At 38.3% G+C, this 20,236-nt stretch overlaps 3 protein-coding genes across 8 annotated transcripts in view; 1 reads left to right on the top strand and 2 right to left on the bottom strand.

The window, feature by feature from the left end:
* Positions 1-41: 41 nt before the first annotated feature.
* ttc8 (tetratricopeptide repeat domain 8) lies at positions 42-8,937 on the bottom strand. 2 transcript variants are annotated; one of them, XM_026933726.3, is made up of 14 exons: positions 8,680-8,937; positions 6,804-6,924; positions 6,630-6,693; positions 6,054-6,213; positions 5,790-5,879; positions 5,623-5,667; positions 5,258-5,343; positions 4,993-5,080; positions 4,785-4,895; positions 4,514-4,653; positions 4,230-4,404; positions 3,977-4,099; positions 1,255-1,338; positions 42-447 (listed from the first exon to the last, which is right to left on the bottom strand). In XM_026933726.3, the coding sequence occupies exons 1-14, from the start codon at positions 8,797-8,799 to the stop codon at positions 331-333; spliced, it is 1,524 nt and encodes a 507-aa protein (XP_026789527.1). In that variant the 5' UTR covers positions 8,800-8,937; the 3' UTR covers positions 42-330. The 2 variants fall into 2 exon arrangements, with proteins under 2 accessions (XP_026789527.1, XP_053093751.1); XM_053237776.1 differs by having other exon boundaries at positions 6,804-6,920; positions 8,680-8,934.
* Positions 8,938-10,482: 1,545 nt separating this feature from the next.
* LOC113538564 (putative E3 ubiquitin-protein ligase UBR7) lies at positions 10,483-18,078 on the top strand. Its single transcript, XM_026933713.3, has 11 exons — positions 10,483-10,798; positions 11,404-11,537; positions 11,678-11,738; positions 12,175-12,270; positions 12,441-12,494; positions 12,592-12,697; positions 12,777-12,925; positions 13,227-13,427; positions 14,016-14,169; positions 15,021-15,082; positions 15,198-18,078. The coding sequence occupies exons 1-11, from the start codon at positions 10,679-10,681 to the stop codon at positions 15,288-15,290; spliced, it is 1,230 nt and encodes a 409-aa protein (XP_026789514.3). The 5' UTR covers positions 10,483-10,678; the 3' UTR covers positions 15,291-18,078.
* Positions 18,079-18,225: 147 nt separating this feature from the next.
* LOC113538709 (BTB/POZ domain-containing protein 7) overlaps positions 18,226-20,236 on the bottom strand; it is a 28,532-nt gene continuing 26,521 nt past the window's right edge. For all 5 annotated transcript variants that reach the window (XM_034307936.2, XM_034307937.2, XM_026933996.3 and 2 more), the window contains exon 11: positions 18,226-19,718. In XM_034307936.2, coding sequence (XP_034163827.2) covers positions 18,990-19,718 — 729 coding nt within the window. In that variant the 3' untranslated portion in view covers positions 18,226-18,989. The remainder of the gene's footprint in view (positions 19,719-20,236) is intronic.

Here is a 20,236-nt window from a genome sequence, read left to right on the forward strand (position 1 = left end):
CACTGCTCATTTTTTCATGTTCAAGAACTTGACATTGAAATGAATCAAAAAACTCTATTTTACTTGCACTCTATACATTTTTAATGCTAAACACAGACAAGTTTACGTTTCACATAATATTTTCAAAACAAAACCACTTTTTCTAACTTCTATCTTTTTCTAAGATTTTGCTATAAGTTAAAAACTGCAATTATACACTGTGATTTATTATATCTATTAAATTTATTATATCTATAAAAATCTTGAAAAGGGGCTAGACATTTTAATCTCTAGATGTTTTGACAACGTTTTATAGCTTTCTTTTAATGTAAAAAAATTGGGATGAAAAATTTAGAGCACAGAAAAGTGCTGTCTGAGGGTCTTCAGGATCTGTTGAGTGTCCACGTGCTCAGGAAAAGCATCCTCTGACTTCTGGGCAGATATGTAGCTACTCTGAAGATCACCCACCTTTCAAACAAAACACAGATACACACAGGAAAAAATTATTGATTGCCATGCTTTCCTATTAATGTAAATATACGCATTCTGAAGTTGGAGATCAGTGAAAAGCATAAAATCATCAGATACAGGTCAAAAGCTTCAGATAATGTTCACATCAAACATGGGGGAAAAAATGTGATCTCAGTGACGTTGACCATGACATGTTTATTTGTGCCAGATGGGCTGGTCTGAGTATATCAGAAACTGCTGATCTCCTGAGATTTTCACACACAACTGTTTCCTGTTCTTCGATGACAGGAGTGGGACCAAATGTTGTTTTCAGCTGTAGCCCATCTGGCTAAAGGTTTGACGTGTTGTCCATTCTGAGATGCTTTTCTGCCCATCACAGTTGTAAAGTGTTTATTTGAGATACTGTAGATTTCTGCCAGCGTGAATCAGCTGAAATCAACAAGGCTTTTCTGCCTGCAGAACTGTGGAAATCCCAGGAGATCAGCAATACCCAAACCAGCCCCTCATAGTCATTGATATCACACTTTATCATATTCTGATGTTTGATGTGAACATAACTGAAGCTCTTGACCTCTATCTGCATGATTTTATGTGTTGCAGTGCTGCCAAATGATTGGCTGAATTGTATGAATGAGCAGGTGTACAGGTGTTCCTAATAAACTGGTCAGTGAGTGTATCTTTAAATTTCATTGTATCAGTGTAGTAACATGAATAGCTGCATGCTGTAGCATAGAGAGGGGTCCAAAATCAGCTATCATCATGTGAAAATACCTGCAAGAAGAATAAAAGTTGAATAGTGCTTACCTTATCTGACAGTACAGCGAAGTTGAAATGTGGTTCATACATGTGGGGAGCGAGAGAAGCAGCTGTCTGCAAAAAGGCTTTTGCCTGTAACAAAAAGCAACATCACCGTCATTTAAACCAAATAATATGTTAATCATTTGAAATGATCTGTGGAGAACATTTATGCTCCCTCAGCTGTCATATTTGAACTGGTTTTAATGAAGATTTAATGAATATGCATTATAATATTGAGTCCAAAGTTTTTGCAGAATTATAGTACCCTTGAGCAAAGCACCTAAACCAAAGTTGTTCCAAAGTGAAAGCCGCATTACCTCATTACAAAAAAGCTTTAATATTCTTTGTTCCACATGCACATTCCCTGGTAAAGGGATTATAATAGTGTCTACTGAGGAAGGACCTTAGAACAGTGTAGGCTGTGTAGAAAGTCCAGTTCCCATTGAACTCAGAGACTGAACTCACATCTATCATGTTGCTAGCCAGTTCCAATAATTAAACTATGCACCCACATGAACAACTAAACGACAATCCATACAATGTGTGACAACAGACGTTATGGTTCACAGAATGCAGACGTTCTGGTTTCCCGAAAAAGGAAAAATAAACAAAAATAAAATAAATTGTAATCAGCATAACACTCAATGTTTATAGCTAATGACACTCCAAGCTGGCCAAGTAAGGAATAAAACACAACAGGGTGTGCTGTTATAGGTAAATACGAAATTACAGGGTGGTGTGATGCAGAGAAATGAAATGCAGGTTGTTACCGAGAACCTGTGAAGCCCTGAAGACTTTCTTAAAGTTTATTTCTTATAAAAATCTTAAAATTACAGCTTTACCTTTATTTGCTAAATAAATGTCTTTTCACAAAAAAGTTCATATTAAAAATCACACACACACACACACACATATATATACACATATGTATGTGTGTGTGTATATATATATATATATATATATATATATATATATATATATATATATATATATATATATATATATATATATACACACACACACACACACACACACACACACACACACCGATCAGCCATAACATTATGACCACTGACAGGTGAAGTGAATAATATTAATTATCTCCTTTCAGTGTCACCTGTCAAGGGGTGGGATATATTAGCCAGTAAGTGACCAGTCGGTTGTTGAAGTTGATGTGTTGGAAACAGGAAAAAAGGGCAAGCGTAAGGATTAGAGAGACTTTGACAACGGCCAAATTGTGATGGCTAGATGACTGGGTCAGAGCATCTTTAAAGTGGCAGGTCTTGTGGGGTGTTCCCGGTATGCAGTGGTTAGTACCTACCAAAAGTGGTCCAAGGAAGGACAACCGGTGAACTAGCGACAGGGTCATGGGCGCCCAAGGCTCACTGATGCGCGTGGGGAGTGACGGCTAGTCCTTCTGGTGCGATCCCACAGAAGAGCTACTGTAGCACAAATTGCTGAAAAGTTAAAGCTGGCTATGATAGAAAGGTGTCAGAACACACAGTGCATCGCAGCTTGCTGCGTATGGGGCTGTGTAGCCACAGACCTGTCAGAGTGCCCATGCTGACCCCTGTCCATTGCTGAAAGGGCCTACAATGGACAGGTGAGCATCAGAACTGGACCACAGAGCAATGGAAGAAGGTGGCCTGGTCCGATAAATCACATTTTCTTTTACATCATGTGGCCGGGTGCGTGTGCATCGTTTAGCTGGGGAAGAGATGGCACCAGCATGCACTATGGGAAGAATGCAAGCTGGCGGAGGCAATGTGATGCTCTGGACAACGTTCTGCTGGGAAACTTTGGGTCCTGGCATTCATGTGGATGCTATTTTGACACATACCACCTACCTAAACATTGTTGCAGACCAGGTACACCCCTTCATGGCAACGGTATTCCCTAACGGAGGTGACCTCTTTCAGCAGGATAACGCGCCCTGCCAAACTGTAAAAATTGTTCAGGAATGGTTCAAGGAACATGACAAAGAGTTCAAGGTGTTGACTTGGCCTCCAAATTCCCCAGATCTGAATCCATCCAGTCGAACATCTGAGGGATGTGCTGGCCATCAAATCCGATCCATGGAGGCCCCACCTCGCAACTTACAGGACTTAAAGGATCTGCTGTTAATGTCTTTGTGCCAGATACCACAGCACACCTTCAGGGATCTAGTGGAGTCCATGCCTCGACGGGTCAGGGCTGTTTTGGCAGCAAAAGGGGGACCAACACAAGATTTGGCAGGTGGTCATAATGTTATGGCTGATCGGTGTATAAATATATATGTATATATATTTATACATATATATGTATAATTATATATATACATATATATTTATATATGTATATATAAAATCAGTTTATGTGGCATGTAAACCATAATAGTCCCTGTGTAAGTTGGTATTACAGAAAGAAGATCATTAACATCTATTGACCAATCACATGTGAAATTTCAGCAATGCTGTGGTATATAAAGTTTTAAAAGTTTTCTTATTGTTTTATGTTATTTATATAGAATCTATAAAATGAATAAGCTTGTTTGACACATAAAGATACTATAAGCCCCCTACATTACCCTTTACAATAAATATTATAACTGTTTTTTTATAATTTATAATCATTATTTTCTAGTTTTATGTTCACTGGCATAGCCATTTGGTGTTTTTATAGAGCCATCAGCTATAGTTGGTTCTGAAAAAAACTCATGGGGTTGATGGTGCTGATAAGCGTGCCTTACCTGCTCAATGTGGCCTTTGCGTAGCTCCAGCACTGCTAAGTTGTTGTACGCCTCAGCATGATCATTGTTAAATGCCAAAGCTAGTTTAAAGCACTGATAAGCTAGAGTCAAGTCACCGATACCCTGAGTGAAAGAGATACAACAAAACAGTGATCTGGCTTAAAGATCTATCAATCTTCCAAAGGCTTAACCAGTAAATTTCATATGAGCTAGTGTTTTTATCTGAATGTAGCTATGTTGGAGTCGGACGCACCACTGCAACATGTCCAATATTATACCAGACGTCAGCCTGTTCCTCATCACTGGAAACCAGGGCTAATGCCCTCTCAAATGAGGACAGAGTCATGTCATACTGCTGAGCATAAAAGCAGCACAGGCCCAGATTATTGTAAAGCTGGCAGTTATACACACCCATCTGCAGCAACCGTCTGAAACAAAAAGAGAAAGAGAAGAAAGTGAAGTAGATACAGTAACATTACATATTTATATAAACTCCCATATACAATAACAGTCTTCCTTCTACATGCGGATGATAACCTGTAGAAACGCAAGGCGATCTCTGGCTGGTCCGTATAGAAATGGTTGCTTCCTATACAGGCGATGGCCTCCACATGTGTGTTGTCCTGCTTTAGGACATCTTTGTAATACTCTGTAGCTGAAGTGATGTTGTTCATCTCCTAAAGTGGCCAAAGTTTCCAATTACTACCCTTAGCAAAATAAAGTTTCAATACAATACAAGTCTACATAAATCTCTAGCTCAAAATGATATCTGCATATTTATCCATCAGAATCTGATTGTTATATTTACCTCATGAATGCGAGCAATCCCAGTCAGCAAAGTCACTTCTCCTGGGAAATGGTCCAGGCCTTGTTTAAAGAGGTTCAGGGCAGTTATGGGTTGATCCAGTCGCTGATATACCTGTGCACAAAGAAAGAGAGAGCATCGGTTTCCTGTTGCACATTGCGTTTGTTTTGTGTGCGCAGTATAAATGAGGTAAATGGAATTAACTTTGTACCTTCGCAAGGTAGAGATAAGTATCTACAAACTCTTGATGATTGAGGGCTGATCTGAATTGTTTCTCAGCTTCACGATACAAACCAAGCCTGCAAATACAATCATTACAAGCCATACAAAATACAATCAAATCTCCAATCATTTGAGTTAATGTGTGGCATACAAATATCAGAACAAATCTCAGCTATCTTCGCAATGCAGTTAATGGGACACTTTTCAAATAAATGTGTCTCTAGGAATAAGTTGTTATAATAGTGTTTTGTCACCTATAATAACATTTCCCAAGTTGGACTTTCCACCACCAGTCCTTGAACTGTGCATGCTCCGTAGCGAGTGCAGCTAGGTCCAAAGCCTGAAATGTTCCACAATGAGAACGGTCAATACAAATATATGCTTTATTGTTTATTTTACCTCATACCTCATACCCCCCCACACACACTCACACTGAGTCATTGCCAATTTCCACCCACTAAATGAGTCTCACCTATCATACAAAATCTATCAATTTGAGAGAGTGAAGACTACTTTTCTTCTTAACGCTTACGGAACACATACTTCCTCCTACACAGATAAAGCCAGATATTACCAGATATCTATTAAGCATAAGCTAAAAGTGGAGTGAACTACTTACATTTTTGACATCGTTCTCGTGGTGAAAGATGTATTCAAATAAGGTCTGGTGTAAGCGTAAGAGAGAGAAAGAGATTTGCAGTCACAACAGACATTTGAGACTGGAGTTAAGAAATTAGCCTTTGACTACCAAATCCATAACAGAGTTGTGATTTGCAGTTGGAATACCTTGGATAAATTTGGTTTCTGTGCATACTTTGCCAAATTTAATCTGGACAAATTTATAAACGGTCCATCCGGATGTGTTAACATAGAAGCCTGAAAGATTGATAAAACAGCTGGTTACAACTTTGAAACTATGTACACATATGATTACTGTTATGAGGTTTAAAGTTATTCTTTAAGCAGTATACAGATGTGAACATCAGAATATCACTGAATATCCAAATGATTTTTTTTTTTTTTTTAACATTACACTGTGCAACAGCCTACCGTGCCCAATCGGACAAATCTCCCAGAAGCACTGGTGACTGGACGGGCAGTGTTTGCAGTTCGAGGTGTTCTGATGGCTTGCTCCATTGTCCCTGGTCTACCAGACTGAGTGCTGGGCCTTACAAATCCTGTAATGGGGCGTCCTGACTGGGTCACTGGTCTAAAAAAGAGACAGGTCACATTAAAAACGCAATTAAGTGTATTACTTCCAGTGAGCCTGATTTGATTTCTTGAAAGTTTGAGCTCAAAGTGATGAGAATCATGATTTATCCATTTATTATTATTATAATTTTTACAATGGTGGAAATCACAATGCACCATTATCAAAATCATTTATTATTGAGTTCTTATAGATAAGCCTGTTTGACTGGTTAAATAGGTTTAATACAAACCTCAATAAGTGAGGAGGTCTCAGGATTTTTTATTTATTTTTTAATAGTTAATAGGGTCCCTGGCTGCAGACCTTCATTCATTATAGTACGCCTTTATTCTTTTATTCACAATGAATGTTTGGTTAGGTATGCTCACAACCTACAAATAAAATTCATTTAAATGAATACATTAGTATTTAGGAACCTGACAGCTGGAGTAGGTCCTCCACCCTGGCTTGTTCCAGGGAGCCTCAGTGACGTTCCAGGTCCTGCCAAAAAAACACAAGTAGTTTTATAGTGGAGAAGCCTAAAAAGGAGGCATGCTGGAGTTGATGGAGTTTATAAATAAAGAAGATGGCAGCTTTATGGAAGTACTCACGTGCTACTTGGGCAATGGCACTTTCATCCAACATTATTTCTGCAATGCCCTCCTGGTCAACTTCCACTTCATCAATGTACACCATCTCAGTCAGAGCCCTTGTCTTCAGGCTCCAAGCTGCCTTCAGGGAACCAGAAGAACTATTTTAACAAACTAAAGCAAAATGTCTTTCAACAAAATGGTTCCCTTTCTTTTGCACAAGTTCTTCCATTAAAGTTTACAGCTGGGAGACTGAAAAGGTGCTGTACGCTGGTCCAGTACGAAGCCTGAATGTGGTGTAATTTCACAAAGAGGAAGGGTGCACTGCATTCCCGCACACTTTTGCAATTTCCCTGATTAATTTTACTCATCAAGTAATGAAATGTTTAGTAGATGCGTTAAAGCAGTAAAATCACAGAACTGTGTTAATTTAATTAATTTACGACCACTGACATAGAGATTCAGCCTATGAATAAAGAAGTGTTGGGTAAGATCATGTTAAAGCAGATATACAGTACTGTGCAAAAGTCTTAGGCACCCTATTTTTTTTTTTAGTACAAACTATGTTAGAGATTTTTATTTTATGACTTCTACATTATCGAGTCAGTTTTCCAGCACAAAATTAAATGTTACAGAAAAATGTTTGTATGTCAGTAAAGAAAGCAGCATATTACATAAGAGACACTTTTCAGACAAAAAAAACATAATGAAGGCTGCTGGGTTTTGCTGCAAAAATAAGAAGCAAGTGTGACAGTCAAAGTCTCCAGAAGAACTGTGGCTGCTTCTGCAAGATGCTCAGTGAAACTTACAGCTCATTTCCTTATAAAACTGCACACATTGTACCTGAGACTACTATTTTTTTTTAAAAGCGAACGATCGTCACACCAAATATTGACTTATATAAGATTTATTACTGTTTACTGCTCTTCATAGTATTTTTTTAAATGTAGAAACATTCCAAATTATTTTTTGAAGACGTCTTTGCTCTACAGCATCTCTTTGCATGTGCCTAACACTTTTGCACAGAACTTTTGCACATTAAGTAACTCAGCGGTATAAGTAAAGCGAAGGGTGAAGTGGGTGTGGATAGGGTTCTAGCTCGGAGTCTGCTTCTACTACAGCTCACTGACAGGAACATTGGGCATCAGAGACCAGGGCTTAAACAGACATGAGCTGTTACCTCAGAAATATGGAGTGACGTTTGAGGTTCCTTGGCAAAAAGGTGAAGCAGAGAGGAGTGATAAATCAAATATTTAAGTTAGATGATTTAAGTCGGAAGCAAGTACCCTATAAGGCATGAAAAGTGTTTTCACAAAACAAATATGATTTTGTAAAACATAATATTTCCATGCATACCTGCCCTGTTAAAATAATAATAATAATAATAATAATAATCCACTTCAGTCTGACCTACCAGCTGCAAAAACACTATCTGAACTGGTCAAGCTGGTAGAAATGAAAGTTTTGCTACATTGTAGGCAGAGTTTTAAGAAAATAAGACAAGAGTAAGGCAATTAGAAAATATCAGACATTTATTTATCAATGTAGTGGCCCATGGTCCACCACTATGACCACCTCTGCCTGTGTTGTGCTAGCTGCTAGCTGCTCAGATCAAGCTGTTTTTTCAGCAGAGTGGTTTCCACACTGTCCTGGCTAGCTGGAAAATGTAAAACAAACCATGTAATATTAACTTGGTTATCTATGTAACAAGTGACATTAGTTTGCTGTAACAGAAAAGGGACACGAGTCACAGTAAAACCTACGACCTCTACTGTTTGTAAGCTACCTGCGTTTTCTGTTATTTCAGCTGCACTCCAGTTTAAGAGGATTAACTCTAGTGGAGCTAGCTGGCGTTAGCAGCCCTGTTAGCCATGTCAGGTCCAGCTATCAGACTCACCTGGTCGTACGGATTGTCCTCCAGCACCTTTGTGCAAAGATCCGAGCATTTCTGGAACTTCCGTCTCCTAAAACAGCTCCATGCAAGAAAAAGAGGATCCATAGATAACGTCACTTCCATTTTACCCCGAAGCGGATTCTGGTCAGATATTTGCACCCACAATTCTCCTGCTCCTAGTTTAGCTTAGCTGAGTTAGCTAAAGCTTCTTTAGCTCAACCTCGAGCGTCCCGTTACCCCCAGCAACACAAGCCAGCCCTTTGCGCATGCGCATGTCTGTTCAAAACAATACCGGTGTTCAAAATAATATACAAAATCATTTAATTTTTATTTATTTATTTATTTATTTACCTCGTATATATTGATTTATTTTGAACTTCTGCTGTGGACTGATTTTTTGGTCCACAAAAGTTGAAGTTTAGAGGTTTATATTAAGTCAAATAGGTAACGGCATTAACAAGAACAAATGCATAGAGTACTGCAGATGTGTTTCCTTTGCTCATGATTACAGTGTAGTGATTTAATACTCGCAGCACTCTAGAAATACAGTCTGCACTTATAAACTACACTTCTAATAGTACTGTTTAACTGTGGGAGAAATATAAAGCCAGTGTATGGCTGTATAAAATACACAATTTCTGGTTTATTCCATGTTTAAAAACTATTATTATTATTATTATTGTTATTATTTTAAATCTTATTTATTGTTATATATATATATATATATATATATATATATATATATATATATATATATATTGTTAAATTAGACCAAGTATCGTTGTGCAAGTATCGACTCTTAGAGGCAATTAAACAAAGAGCAAAGTGATACAGAATCAACAGAAATCTTTTTAAATCAACTTTTATTAAATCATACACAAGATTAATACAAATCTACACATCTTATAACAGATGTTAACAAACCAACAAAACAATAAAATATACAATTGTGCCAGGGGTAAAATTACAATTTACAATAAATTAAATAAAAGAAGTGCCTCATGTGTCTTTCCTGATTTTTTGTTTCTAATGCCATTCAAAGCAGATCCATATTGCTTAACCTCGTTTATAAACTGTTCAAATTTGGCTTAGCTTTAGTCCATTTTCTCACATGAATATGAAAATAAAGTAAAACAAACAATTGTATGATAAAAATAAGTAATACTATTGCAATCCATGTTATCATGTACAAAAAATAAAACTACATCTGAATTACAAGCTCAATTTGTACCAAAGGTTCTTGACAGAAAGTTAGAGACATCTATCCAAAACCTTCTTGAGTATACACACAGGAAGAAGAGATGTACAGCACTTTGTTTTGCAGCTCCACACAATCCTGCTCAGATTCAAACAAAACAGCTTGGAGTCATTCACGCTGCCTTCACTTGCTCCCCACATTCTGGTAAATACGAGTTTCAAACTGAAAGCTGCACATCTCCGTAAATACAGTATAATATGGAGCTCGAAAGCAATTTCGAGACCAAAATTTACAACTTGTTATTAATCTTCACTCGAAAGCTGGTAAGAAAGTTTCATTGGTCGTCGGTGGGTAATTTTTTTATTTTATTTTTGTTTTTGTTGTTGTTTGTTTTGTTTTAAATACAACTTGGAGTAGTCATTGGTTTACATTTGTAATCGTCTTTTGCATCGTGCATATTTTTACAATGAGGATTAAATGTCAGGAACGTTAAAAAATAATCAGACTGCCTAACGTGTGACATGTATCAGTGTGCATGTATTTTGAAAGCATACGTAAATACTACTTAAATACGAAAAAAAGGAGGAGCACGTGAAGACTGCATTATTTCGCGCCAAATTTGTCCCCGGCTTCAAACCGGAAGTCATGTGCTGCATGTTTCTGCTGTCTGTCCTCCCGTTTGTGCTCCCGTCTTGTTGCTGTTGTCATACTGCGCGCTAGTCCTGTGTTTGCTGTTGTTATAACAGTATCTTTTTGTGTGTGCACGGTAACTCATCGGTTAAGGGTTTGTGTGTAGCATAAGGAATGGATGTAAGTAAAGGGCAGGAGGACACTGGCTCCATGGCGGAGCTGGAGGATGAGGAGCTGTGTGAAGCTCTCGCCGTGTTGGCTGGCAGTGATCCGGAGAAGTGCTCATATCCTCAGGTGAGACTTTAACATCTCAGTAATTATCTTAGTGATTATAAGTTTTGTAGATGGCTGCTTTTCTTGTTGCGGACAATATTAAAGAATGTGGATGAAGATTAGTGCATAATCCTTCTGCTTGTTGATTCACTGAGAGTCTGTCACCCTGTGGCTGAATCCCAAACCCCTCCTTATTAAACATATAGTGCCCTACATAGGGTACAGAGAGCATTACATTCCACCATATGCAGTGAATTAATGCAGAGATGTTGTAGACAGCTGCTTGGAATGAAGCCTACATGTATGTCGAAATGTGCAGTCTCTTGGAGATCTGTGTTATGTAGTAGAAATGTGTAGTTGTTTGGAGATGTGTGTTATGTAGAAATGTGCAGTCTCTTGGAGATCTGTGTTATGTAGAAATGTGCAGTCTCTCGGAGATCTGTGTTATGTAGAAATGTGCAGTCTCTTGGAGATCTGTATTGTTTGATGTAGCACCATAGTCCTGGAGGAACATTGTTTCGTTTCACTGTGTACTCACTAGCTGTATATGGTTGAAATGATGACAATAAAGCCACTTGACTTGATGTGGTGGTTTACTGTAGTTTGATTTTGGCTGTGTGTTACAGGGATATGTGAAAAGACAGGCTGTGTTTGCTTGCAGCACTTGCACAGGTGAGGGCATGGAGCCGGCTGGAGTGTGCCTCGCCTGTGCTAACACCTGCCACGATGGCCACAACATCTTTGAACTGTACACGAAAAGGTACACCTCTCTTTATAGTGTCTCGAAGTTACTTTTCATGTCAATAAACTGCAGTTTGCACCTTTAACATTTGCGAATTTAGTACACCACACCATGACTTATATTTCTCTTTTTCTTCCCATTTGTTTTTCCTTTCACAGGAACTTTCGCTGTGATTGTGGAAACAGCAAGTTCGGCTCGTTTAAATGCGAACTGATCCCTGTAAGTGTGTGCTGGACATCTTCCATAGCAGTCTGTGCAGTCTTCCTTTCTAAAGTGACTGCCCAATGTCCTTCATTAACAGCCATTAAAAAGCTAAACCACTTTTCCTCCTATAGGCTTCCAGGAATGCAGAACTGGCCCTATTTCTGTATTTCTGTATTTCTGTAAAGCAGTTTGCTAGTTTATACACCTTTCACATGCAAAGTGTTGCTTTGCTTTTGCCAGGAATGAACTCCTGTGAATATTATGCATTTTCCAGTGCTTTGTTCTCAAATGTAAGATGTACGTCTCCATGGTTATGCAGTTTTACCTGTCTGATAAGTTATACCGCGCACCACTTCAAACTCTTGCTCTGAATATGGAATTGGAATATGTTGTTCATGCCTGAGTCCAGTGTTCGTCTCATTTGTTTTGTCTGTGTATTGATTGTTCACAGGACAAAGAGGGACAGAACATCAAGAACGTTTATAATCACAATTTCTTTGGCCGTTACTGCTCCTGTGACAGACCTTACCCTGATGAGGACGATAAGGTATGTAGTGCTAATATTCCACTCTCCTTATCTTGTTTTGTGAAATGTTAGTGTGCTTGTAGCCAAATTTCATGTAAAAGTTCATTCAATTTTAGCACTTTTAAATGAGACGTGCTGTTTCCTTTACTGACCATTGTTCTTTGTTGCCTTATTTCTCATTGTGGTGGAAGGTCGGTGAAGCAATGATTCAGTGTATTCTCTGTGAAGACTGGTACCACTCAAAGGTAGGCTGCCATACAGCGAGTATACATTTCCGTTATTGTATCAAAGTCTGTCATGCAGCACAATTTATTATCTCTAATGCCTGTTTTCTTCTGATAGCATCTGGGTTGTGCAGTTGTGGACTCAGAGGAGTTACTGGAAATGGTGTGTGAGGGTTGTATGAACAGAGCTCCCTTCCTTTGGACCTACGCTGTCTCCTTTGCATGTGAGTTACATGTGATCACACACCCACAGCAGTTCTTTAAGACAGGGTGATGTAATGTTTATGTTTTTATCTCTTATAGATCCCCCAGTAACCAAAATGAGTCTCAGTAAAGAGGATGAGGAGGAGACTGTGGCAGGAAATAAAGAAGAGAAGGATGCAATGCTGCCTTCATGCAGTAATGGCCATGATGGGCCCTCCACAAGTAAAAACTGTCAAAAGGAAGCAAGGGTGAGAAACAGACCAATATGAAAGACAGTGAAGTTGGTGCATTGTCTGCCACTGTTATTGTGTAGTTGTAATTTAACATCTGTGGAGAACTGTACAGCCATTTAACAAACCTTCAGTAAAGGAAAAAAATCCTTGCTTTTTCACTTTTCATATTCCACCAGCAGAGGGTGCAAAATGTTTAAACTGAACCTGGTTCTACTTCACACATTACAAGACAAGGTTTACAAGGACCTTTTCATTTTCATTTGAACTTAGTTTACACATCATTAAATTAAATAGTGCATTTCATTCACTTTAACAGCTCACTAGTAATGGAATTAAAGCTGTAAGCCACAAGAGGACGCATGAGGAGATGGAGAGGTGTCCTGCAAAGTGCCAGTCTGAAACTGCACCATGCAAGTTGAAGGAGTTAAAGGCCAGAGGCTTGGTGAGGCCAGAGGTGGGGGCGGTGTTCTGGCCATACGACTGGCGGTCCAAGCTTTGCACTTGCACAAACTGCAAGGTGGGTTATTTAAAATCTGTCCTATTTCAGTACAAACGCCTATTGTATTATCTCTTTAGAATGCTAGATGCTTGTGCTGGAGGTGTACGAGACCTTTTTTTTTTTTTTTTTTTTAAATCCCACTCCCATGGCCACTCTTGACCAATCCTTCTGTTTTTTTTTTGTTTGTTTGTACCTGTCCATGGTATTTCCTAAGAACTTAGTTATAAACAAATAATTTAAACCACAGAGACCCTGACCTGAATGAAGAAGTAAAGAACCATTTGCACCATGCTAAGTCCAATATGCTACAATGTTATTCAACCTGGCCATTCTTTCTCCTGCAAACTTCATTTGACATCCCCCACGAGAGTAAAAACTGCCCACTCCCGTGACTTGTTGATTCCTGCAGGATCCCAGTCCAGACCTCTAACATGTACTGTTTAAAACCTATGGAATTAAAAAGAAGTCTTCCTCATTTGCATTTGGCATATGTTTTGTAAAAGCCAAAAGTTAATGTTAAGAATTATACGTCGAAATTTGTACTTGAATTTAAGATAAAGTCAGCTTTTGCCCCATCTGTTGTTTGTTTGCTAATCTCCCATTTAGAGGTCGTATGTGGAGGCTGGTGTTCAGTTCCTGATGGATGAGTCAGACACCGTACTCGCATACGAGAATAAGGGTGAGGCGTTGCTGGAGGAAGACCTGCTCATGTCCTGCCTCAGTTCCCTGGACCGTGTCCAGCAATTGGAGATCATTTACCGTAAGTAATGGAGCATAAACAGCTATTTTCAAAAGAAGTCCTTGACCTAACTACTTAATCATTTACAATAGTATCTGCTCTAAAGGAACACTGAAGAAACAAAGAACTCCTGTTATACCTCAGAAAATATTATTCTATTTTATTCTATATTATTCCATAACCTTATACAGAGCAAGCTTGTTTAAGAAAATTACATTCTTTTTGCAAATGCTTAATATGCTCCAGTTATTTGTATTACTTTGCTGGGAGTTGCTTTAGCCCTTGATTATGTTGTTTTCATGCCACTTCTGCAAGTTACATTGTACTTGCTGTCACATGTAAACAATGATGTATGACAGTAACCATATGAGGTTAATCAATATTTATTTCAACCAGACTATATTGTTGGCACGGATGGATGCTAAATTGTACAAAGTGCAAAACGTTCTCAGTATTGGAGTTACCCGAGAGGAATGGCAGAGACCTAGTGGAAAAAACTTTCAGAATGTCCCAACTTGCCGAAGGGATAGCATAGTGTCTTACTATTTTTGGCTTTCTTATCAGCACCTTATCTTATCATTTTAATTCTGTAGGGAAAGCAGTGACGTGCAGAAATGCATTACCACCCACAACATTTAAGTGAGCAGTAAAATAATAACTCTTTAAGGTATAACACATGAGTATTGTGCTCATCAGGCCACAAGGTTTATTATTCTTCATGAATTATTCTTCATGGAAGTCTATGGGAAGATGTTTTTCTCCTTCTCAATAAAAGAGCATTTGATAATATTGAGTTTGGAGCATCGCTAAAGGTTTAATATTAAGTTGGATGACCTGTTGGTTGAAATACTGTGGTGATTTTGTCTTTACAGAGTACAATGATATGAAAGCAGAGCTACGTGAGTTCCTTCAGCAGTTTGCTGACCAGGGCAAGGTAAGGACATTTATAGGCTTTTTAGCTTATAACTGTTAAGTACATATTTGAAATTATTAATGCAAAAAACCTATATGTAATAATATAAAATAATTTATCTTCATTGTGGCTATAGGTTGTGACCCCTGAGGCTATCCACATGTTTTTTGAAGAGCTGCAGTCAAGGAAAAGGAGACGGGCCAGTGCTGGGCAGTATTACTGCAGCTGAGCTGGTATGGATGGCCATCCTTGCATTCCAGTTTCTTCCTTTCTAAGCATACTTGGAATAAATGAGAAAATTCAAAAGACTACTATCTCTAAGGAGAAGCAATTCCAAGTATTAATTTTAAGCTGCTAGTGTGTATTGCGCACCTCACCTTGTCTAATGTGGGAGGAGTGGACATTAGAGGATGTCCACGTTAAGACTCGTGTAGGAGGTTGTCAATAAGCTTGGACTGACTATGATGGACTGGAGAGTTGGCTGGAGTCCATAAGCTATAGACGTCTCAGTGGCAACAATCTGAATGTTCAGTCACCTTGTCAATTACTATGCGTTCCTCAAACTGGATGATTAAATACAGCTCAGAAATGCATGTTGTTTGATGTCATATCATTGTAGTCAAAGCTTACAGATGCACAATAAAGACTTGGGATTAGACAAGTAAATCTGTTACCAATCAACACACACAAAATGAAAATACAACAATACTATTGAAGCAAGTTTATTCTAAGGATGCTTTCTAGCTGCAAAGCTGGTCACTGTTATTCACCCTCTCTGAGGTAACAGTAGAAAAATATAACTGGTGAAAATTCATTACAAGAAATGCAATTATATTAAAGTTTAAGTACAATCAACATATTTATCAGAAACAATCGTATCAAACCACAACACAAATCCAAGTAAAAGGTACCTAGGAGTTTAAAAATACTATTTTTCAAAGATGTACATGAGGCAGTACAGGCCGTTTAGAAACTGGCAGATGGATACATAGGCTCCTAAGAAGGCTTGCATAGGCCAAAATCACCAACTTTAATAAAATACTTGGCCTCTGCACACGCAAGGCACACTCTCAGGTCATGTGCAGTGTTAAACAGATGCAGTAATGAACCCCGAAGCCCTCTGATCTCAATTAGGACAATTTGAAAAAACATTTCTCTAACAAATTCAAGTGTATTGTGAAATGGATACAAATGCAAACTCTTGTTCTGCTACTGAAGTACATCACTGATGAGCAGCAAAACAGAACATTAGAGTGCATTAGCAGCATTTTACTGTGTTAAAGGGTTTTTCCACAGTACAGATAAAATATAGTAATGACTATTCTCACACTGTATCCAAGTCACATGCTTGCTCTTTAAATAGGTTGATGACAGTTATGCAGCCAAATAAGGACTGTGGTAATTCATAAATACTAGAAAATACTGTGTATAAAATGTGGATTATGGAGTGTCACTTTGGATCAAGCACTGAAAATATAGCTACAAAGTCCTCTATTGCCACATTGCATACATACATCAGTAATCAACGTGCAGTCAGATGAACATATGATGTATTAAATGCTATACTGGCGAATCATTTCCTATTTAGATTTAATGTGAAGGAGAAATACAAACTTACTTGTGAGAAGACCTTTCAGTAGCTGTCAGGCAAAAAAAAAAAAAAGTGTACTACAACAAAATTCTCATAGCACTAGGTGGCACTGTAAAAATTACAAAATGGAGTGAAGGAGAAAGAGGGTAGCGCACACTGCAAAAAACTTGCCTCTACAATTGTACATTATTCACTAACCATGAGCTCAGTAAAGTTGGACTGAGACTCAAATTAATTTCATGAAAAATACGCAATGGCTTACACTCATTTCTTGGTTTCTGAGCTCAAAATCCACAGCTAAGGCCACTGGATGTGAGGAGGAGGTGAACCCGAGCATGTTCGTGTTTTCTACAGTACAAAGATTAATCTTTCTGGTAGCACCAAGGCTGGTGCCAGTGTAAATATTGAACAGACTTGATTGATTGTAGATACTTTAAGCATCTTACGTAATTTAAATATGTACTTAAGAAGGGTGTGAAATGGTATTTAAAAACACCACTAAATTTCCTATATATGTACAGTACTAGTAAAAGGTGCATGACACTGTTAAAACTGCCAGAGCTATGAATTTCAAATCTTTTTCTCCTGCTCAATGATTATGTTGTAACTTGGTGCTTTTAAAACCCGTGTATCTTTATATTAACCAGAACGATGCCTGATGTTTTGACCTTGTATGGGATATCTGGAGGATATTACGATTGCTAAAAGAAAATGGGTAACAAAACACTTTCCAATATTCACAAAGAGGTTTAGCCGGTGGCACAATGAAGTTTTGGATTTTATGAGACATGACTTTATGCTTAGATTAGAAATGCTTGACCAATTAAAAACAGTAGCACTGGTTTTTGATATTTTCTTAGTACCAAGAGGGGTCATTCTGGGATAGTGTGCAACTGAACAATGAGACTGAAACTAAATTTTATACAAGTTCAAGATCTGGTGCTAAAAAAAAAAAAAAAAAAAAAAAAAAAAAAAAACAGCTCTCAGATGAATAATGGCTACATCTATAAAAATATGCCCCATTCATACCAACAAAACACGGCGTAGAGTACATGCAGACGGGTGACAAATTAAAAGGAAAAACAAGGTGGCTGTGTAACGTTTTCACCCTCTTAGAGGGAAAAGTCACTATAAAGTGCGCTTAACCACCATCATCAAAACACCAACTAGAACTCTTTGAGTACAGTTCCAGAGACATGTAGGAGCCATGCCAATGTGCAGTGAAGCTGTTCTAGTGGCTTGTGGTGGCACAACACAATTTATGTTGCTTTTAATTAGTCAGCCTCCCATATTTATCCAGCCCACTATAAGCAAAAGTAAAAATGTGTCCTCTTCCTGTCTACAGCACCCACAACTGATCTATTCTACATATACTGGTTTCAGGCCTAAAGGAAAAGGAGTTCTTTGCTGGTATAAGATAAATGCACTAAGTCAAAAGTTTGGACACAAAGATTGAATGTATATTTTTCATTGTCATAAAGACATTCTGATGAAGGCTTATGGTTGATATTTGCTTCAAAGATAAATGTAAATATTGAAGTTAATGCCCATGTATAGATGTATTTCTGAATCAAAATGTATTTTAAATGTTCTTTTTACCCCTAAACAAGTTATTTTTAATTAAAGTGATGTTTCCCCAAACAAGTTTCCATTTAAAAGAAATCAGCCTACAAGAAGAAATGCTCAGCTTATTTGGGAATCTCCCTCACGAAACTAGTTGTGAAATTTGCCAAGAATGCACAATGCTGAATCAGGAATACTGTTAAGAATTTTAAAATATAAAATATAAACTAGTTTTGATTTGTCTAACACTTTTCTTGGGTACTGTATAATTCAATGTGTTATTACTTAGTGTCGATGTCTTCATTATTATTGTAAAATAGTATAAACAAGATGGAGAAAACCCTATGAGTAGGTGTCCAAATTTTTGACTGGCAAATTTTTTTTTTGACATTCATCTAGGAGCTGATTTGATTCCCATTTTTAACAGGAGGCATATTTTATTGATGTTACCTTCATCAGTTAATATATTAGTCACAGACTCTAATGAATTTTGGTATCCAGGAGAATCCATTAAAATAAAGAAGAGACACAAAACCCTCTGCATTACTACATACACAAATGCAAACTCTTATGAAAATCCATTCACTGTTAAGCAACTCCTGCCAAAAATTCCACAACTTTCTGAAAGGACTGATTCCTTTCTAGTCCTTTCTAACAAGCTGTAATGGAAGGGAAATATAGCTACCTGCAAGACTACACTGAAACTCAGCACTTGTTTAATAAAGTTAGGTTTTAACAGTCTTTGTCGAAGTCCATGACTTTTCATTATCGGATTTAAAGTGCAGATTTCTTATACTGGTACTCTGGCTTATTGGGTGACCTGTGATCCCGGCCTATTCCTGTTTCTTCACTACCGTTCCTGTGGTGTCCAGCTCCTCCAGAGGCCTCCCTTATGTCCCCTGTCCCATCTGGAACTGAGCTGTGCTCCTCATACGACTCGGCACCTCCTTTTGAAGGTCCAAGACCACATGTCAGGTCCGAGTCATTTATTGAGCGCCCACTGGGCACAAATGCTCCCCCTACTGAGGATACTCCAGAGGAGGCATGGTCCAAATCCAACCTTTGACCCAAGACATCCAAATGAAGGGAGTCAGATGGCTGTCCTAGCCTTGCCTGGGTGTGAACTGACAAAGTGTCAGGGAGACATGAGAGGGTTATGTTATTGCATGGCCCTCTGCGCTGTCCGTACAAGTCTGGACCCGTGTAGGTGGCCTGAGGAGGAAGGCTAGATACAAGACTGTCTTGATTAGGCAAGTCATAAAGGTCTGGATATTCAGATGGAGGCTCTGCTTTTTGTTTAGAGACATGTCTCTTGTGGGAAAGTTGAGTGAGAGAATATCGTCCGCTGGGGCACGGTCCAGGTGGGTAGTGGGGGACAGTAGAGCTCATGTTGGGAAGAGAATGAAGAGTGGTGTCCTGAGCTTTGCCATGCTCCGACAGAGTCATAGTGGACACTCCGAGAGCGATGTCTGGCATATAATCACTAATCAGAGGTTCCAGACTCTAAAATGGGAAAATTCAGTTAGTATTAAGTATAATCATGTCTTTTACAGGCATATTTCTAAATTCATGAACACATAACACTGGTGAGAGTGGAAATACAAAAAACAAACCGTGCTAAATGCATTGCAAAATTCATAGATCTCATTATTCATGAAAGAAAAGTACAAATATCTGATTGCTGCTACAAAGCCTGGTGTATGTTTGATCAAAATTGCTTCTGAACCGTCTGAAACGGACTTCTGAAATCCTGGAATGTTAATGGTTTTTCAGAACAGTAGGAGGTACTTCATTATTAGTTGGCTCCACATCATATATACATGGACTGGACTTCTGATCAGAAGGTTGAGAGTTCAGATCCTAGCACCACCAAGCTGCCAGGATCTGAACTCTCAACCTTCTGATCAGAAGTCCAGTGTCTTAACCACTGAGCTACCACTTCCCATATGCAAATGTAGTAACCAAATGCATAGTAATAATGGGTAGTGTGGGCATTTTGTTGTATGTTTAAACAAAACTAC

This window comes from Pangasianodon hypophthalmus, chromosome 10 (genome assembly GCF_027358585.1).
Source record: "Pangasianodon hypophthalmus isolate fPanHyp1 chromosome 10, fPanHyp1.pri, whole genome shotgun sequence".
Lineage (NCBI taxonomy): Eukaryota > Metazoa > Chordata > Actinopteri > Siluriformes > Pangasiidae > Pangasianodon > Pangasianodon hypophthalmus.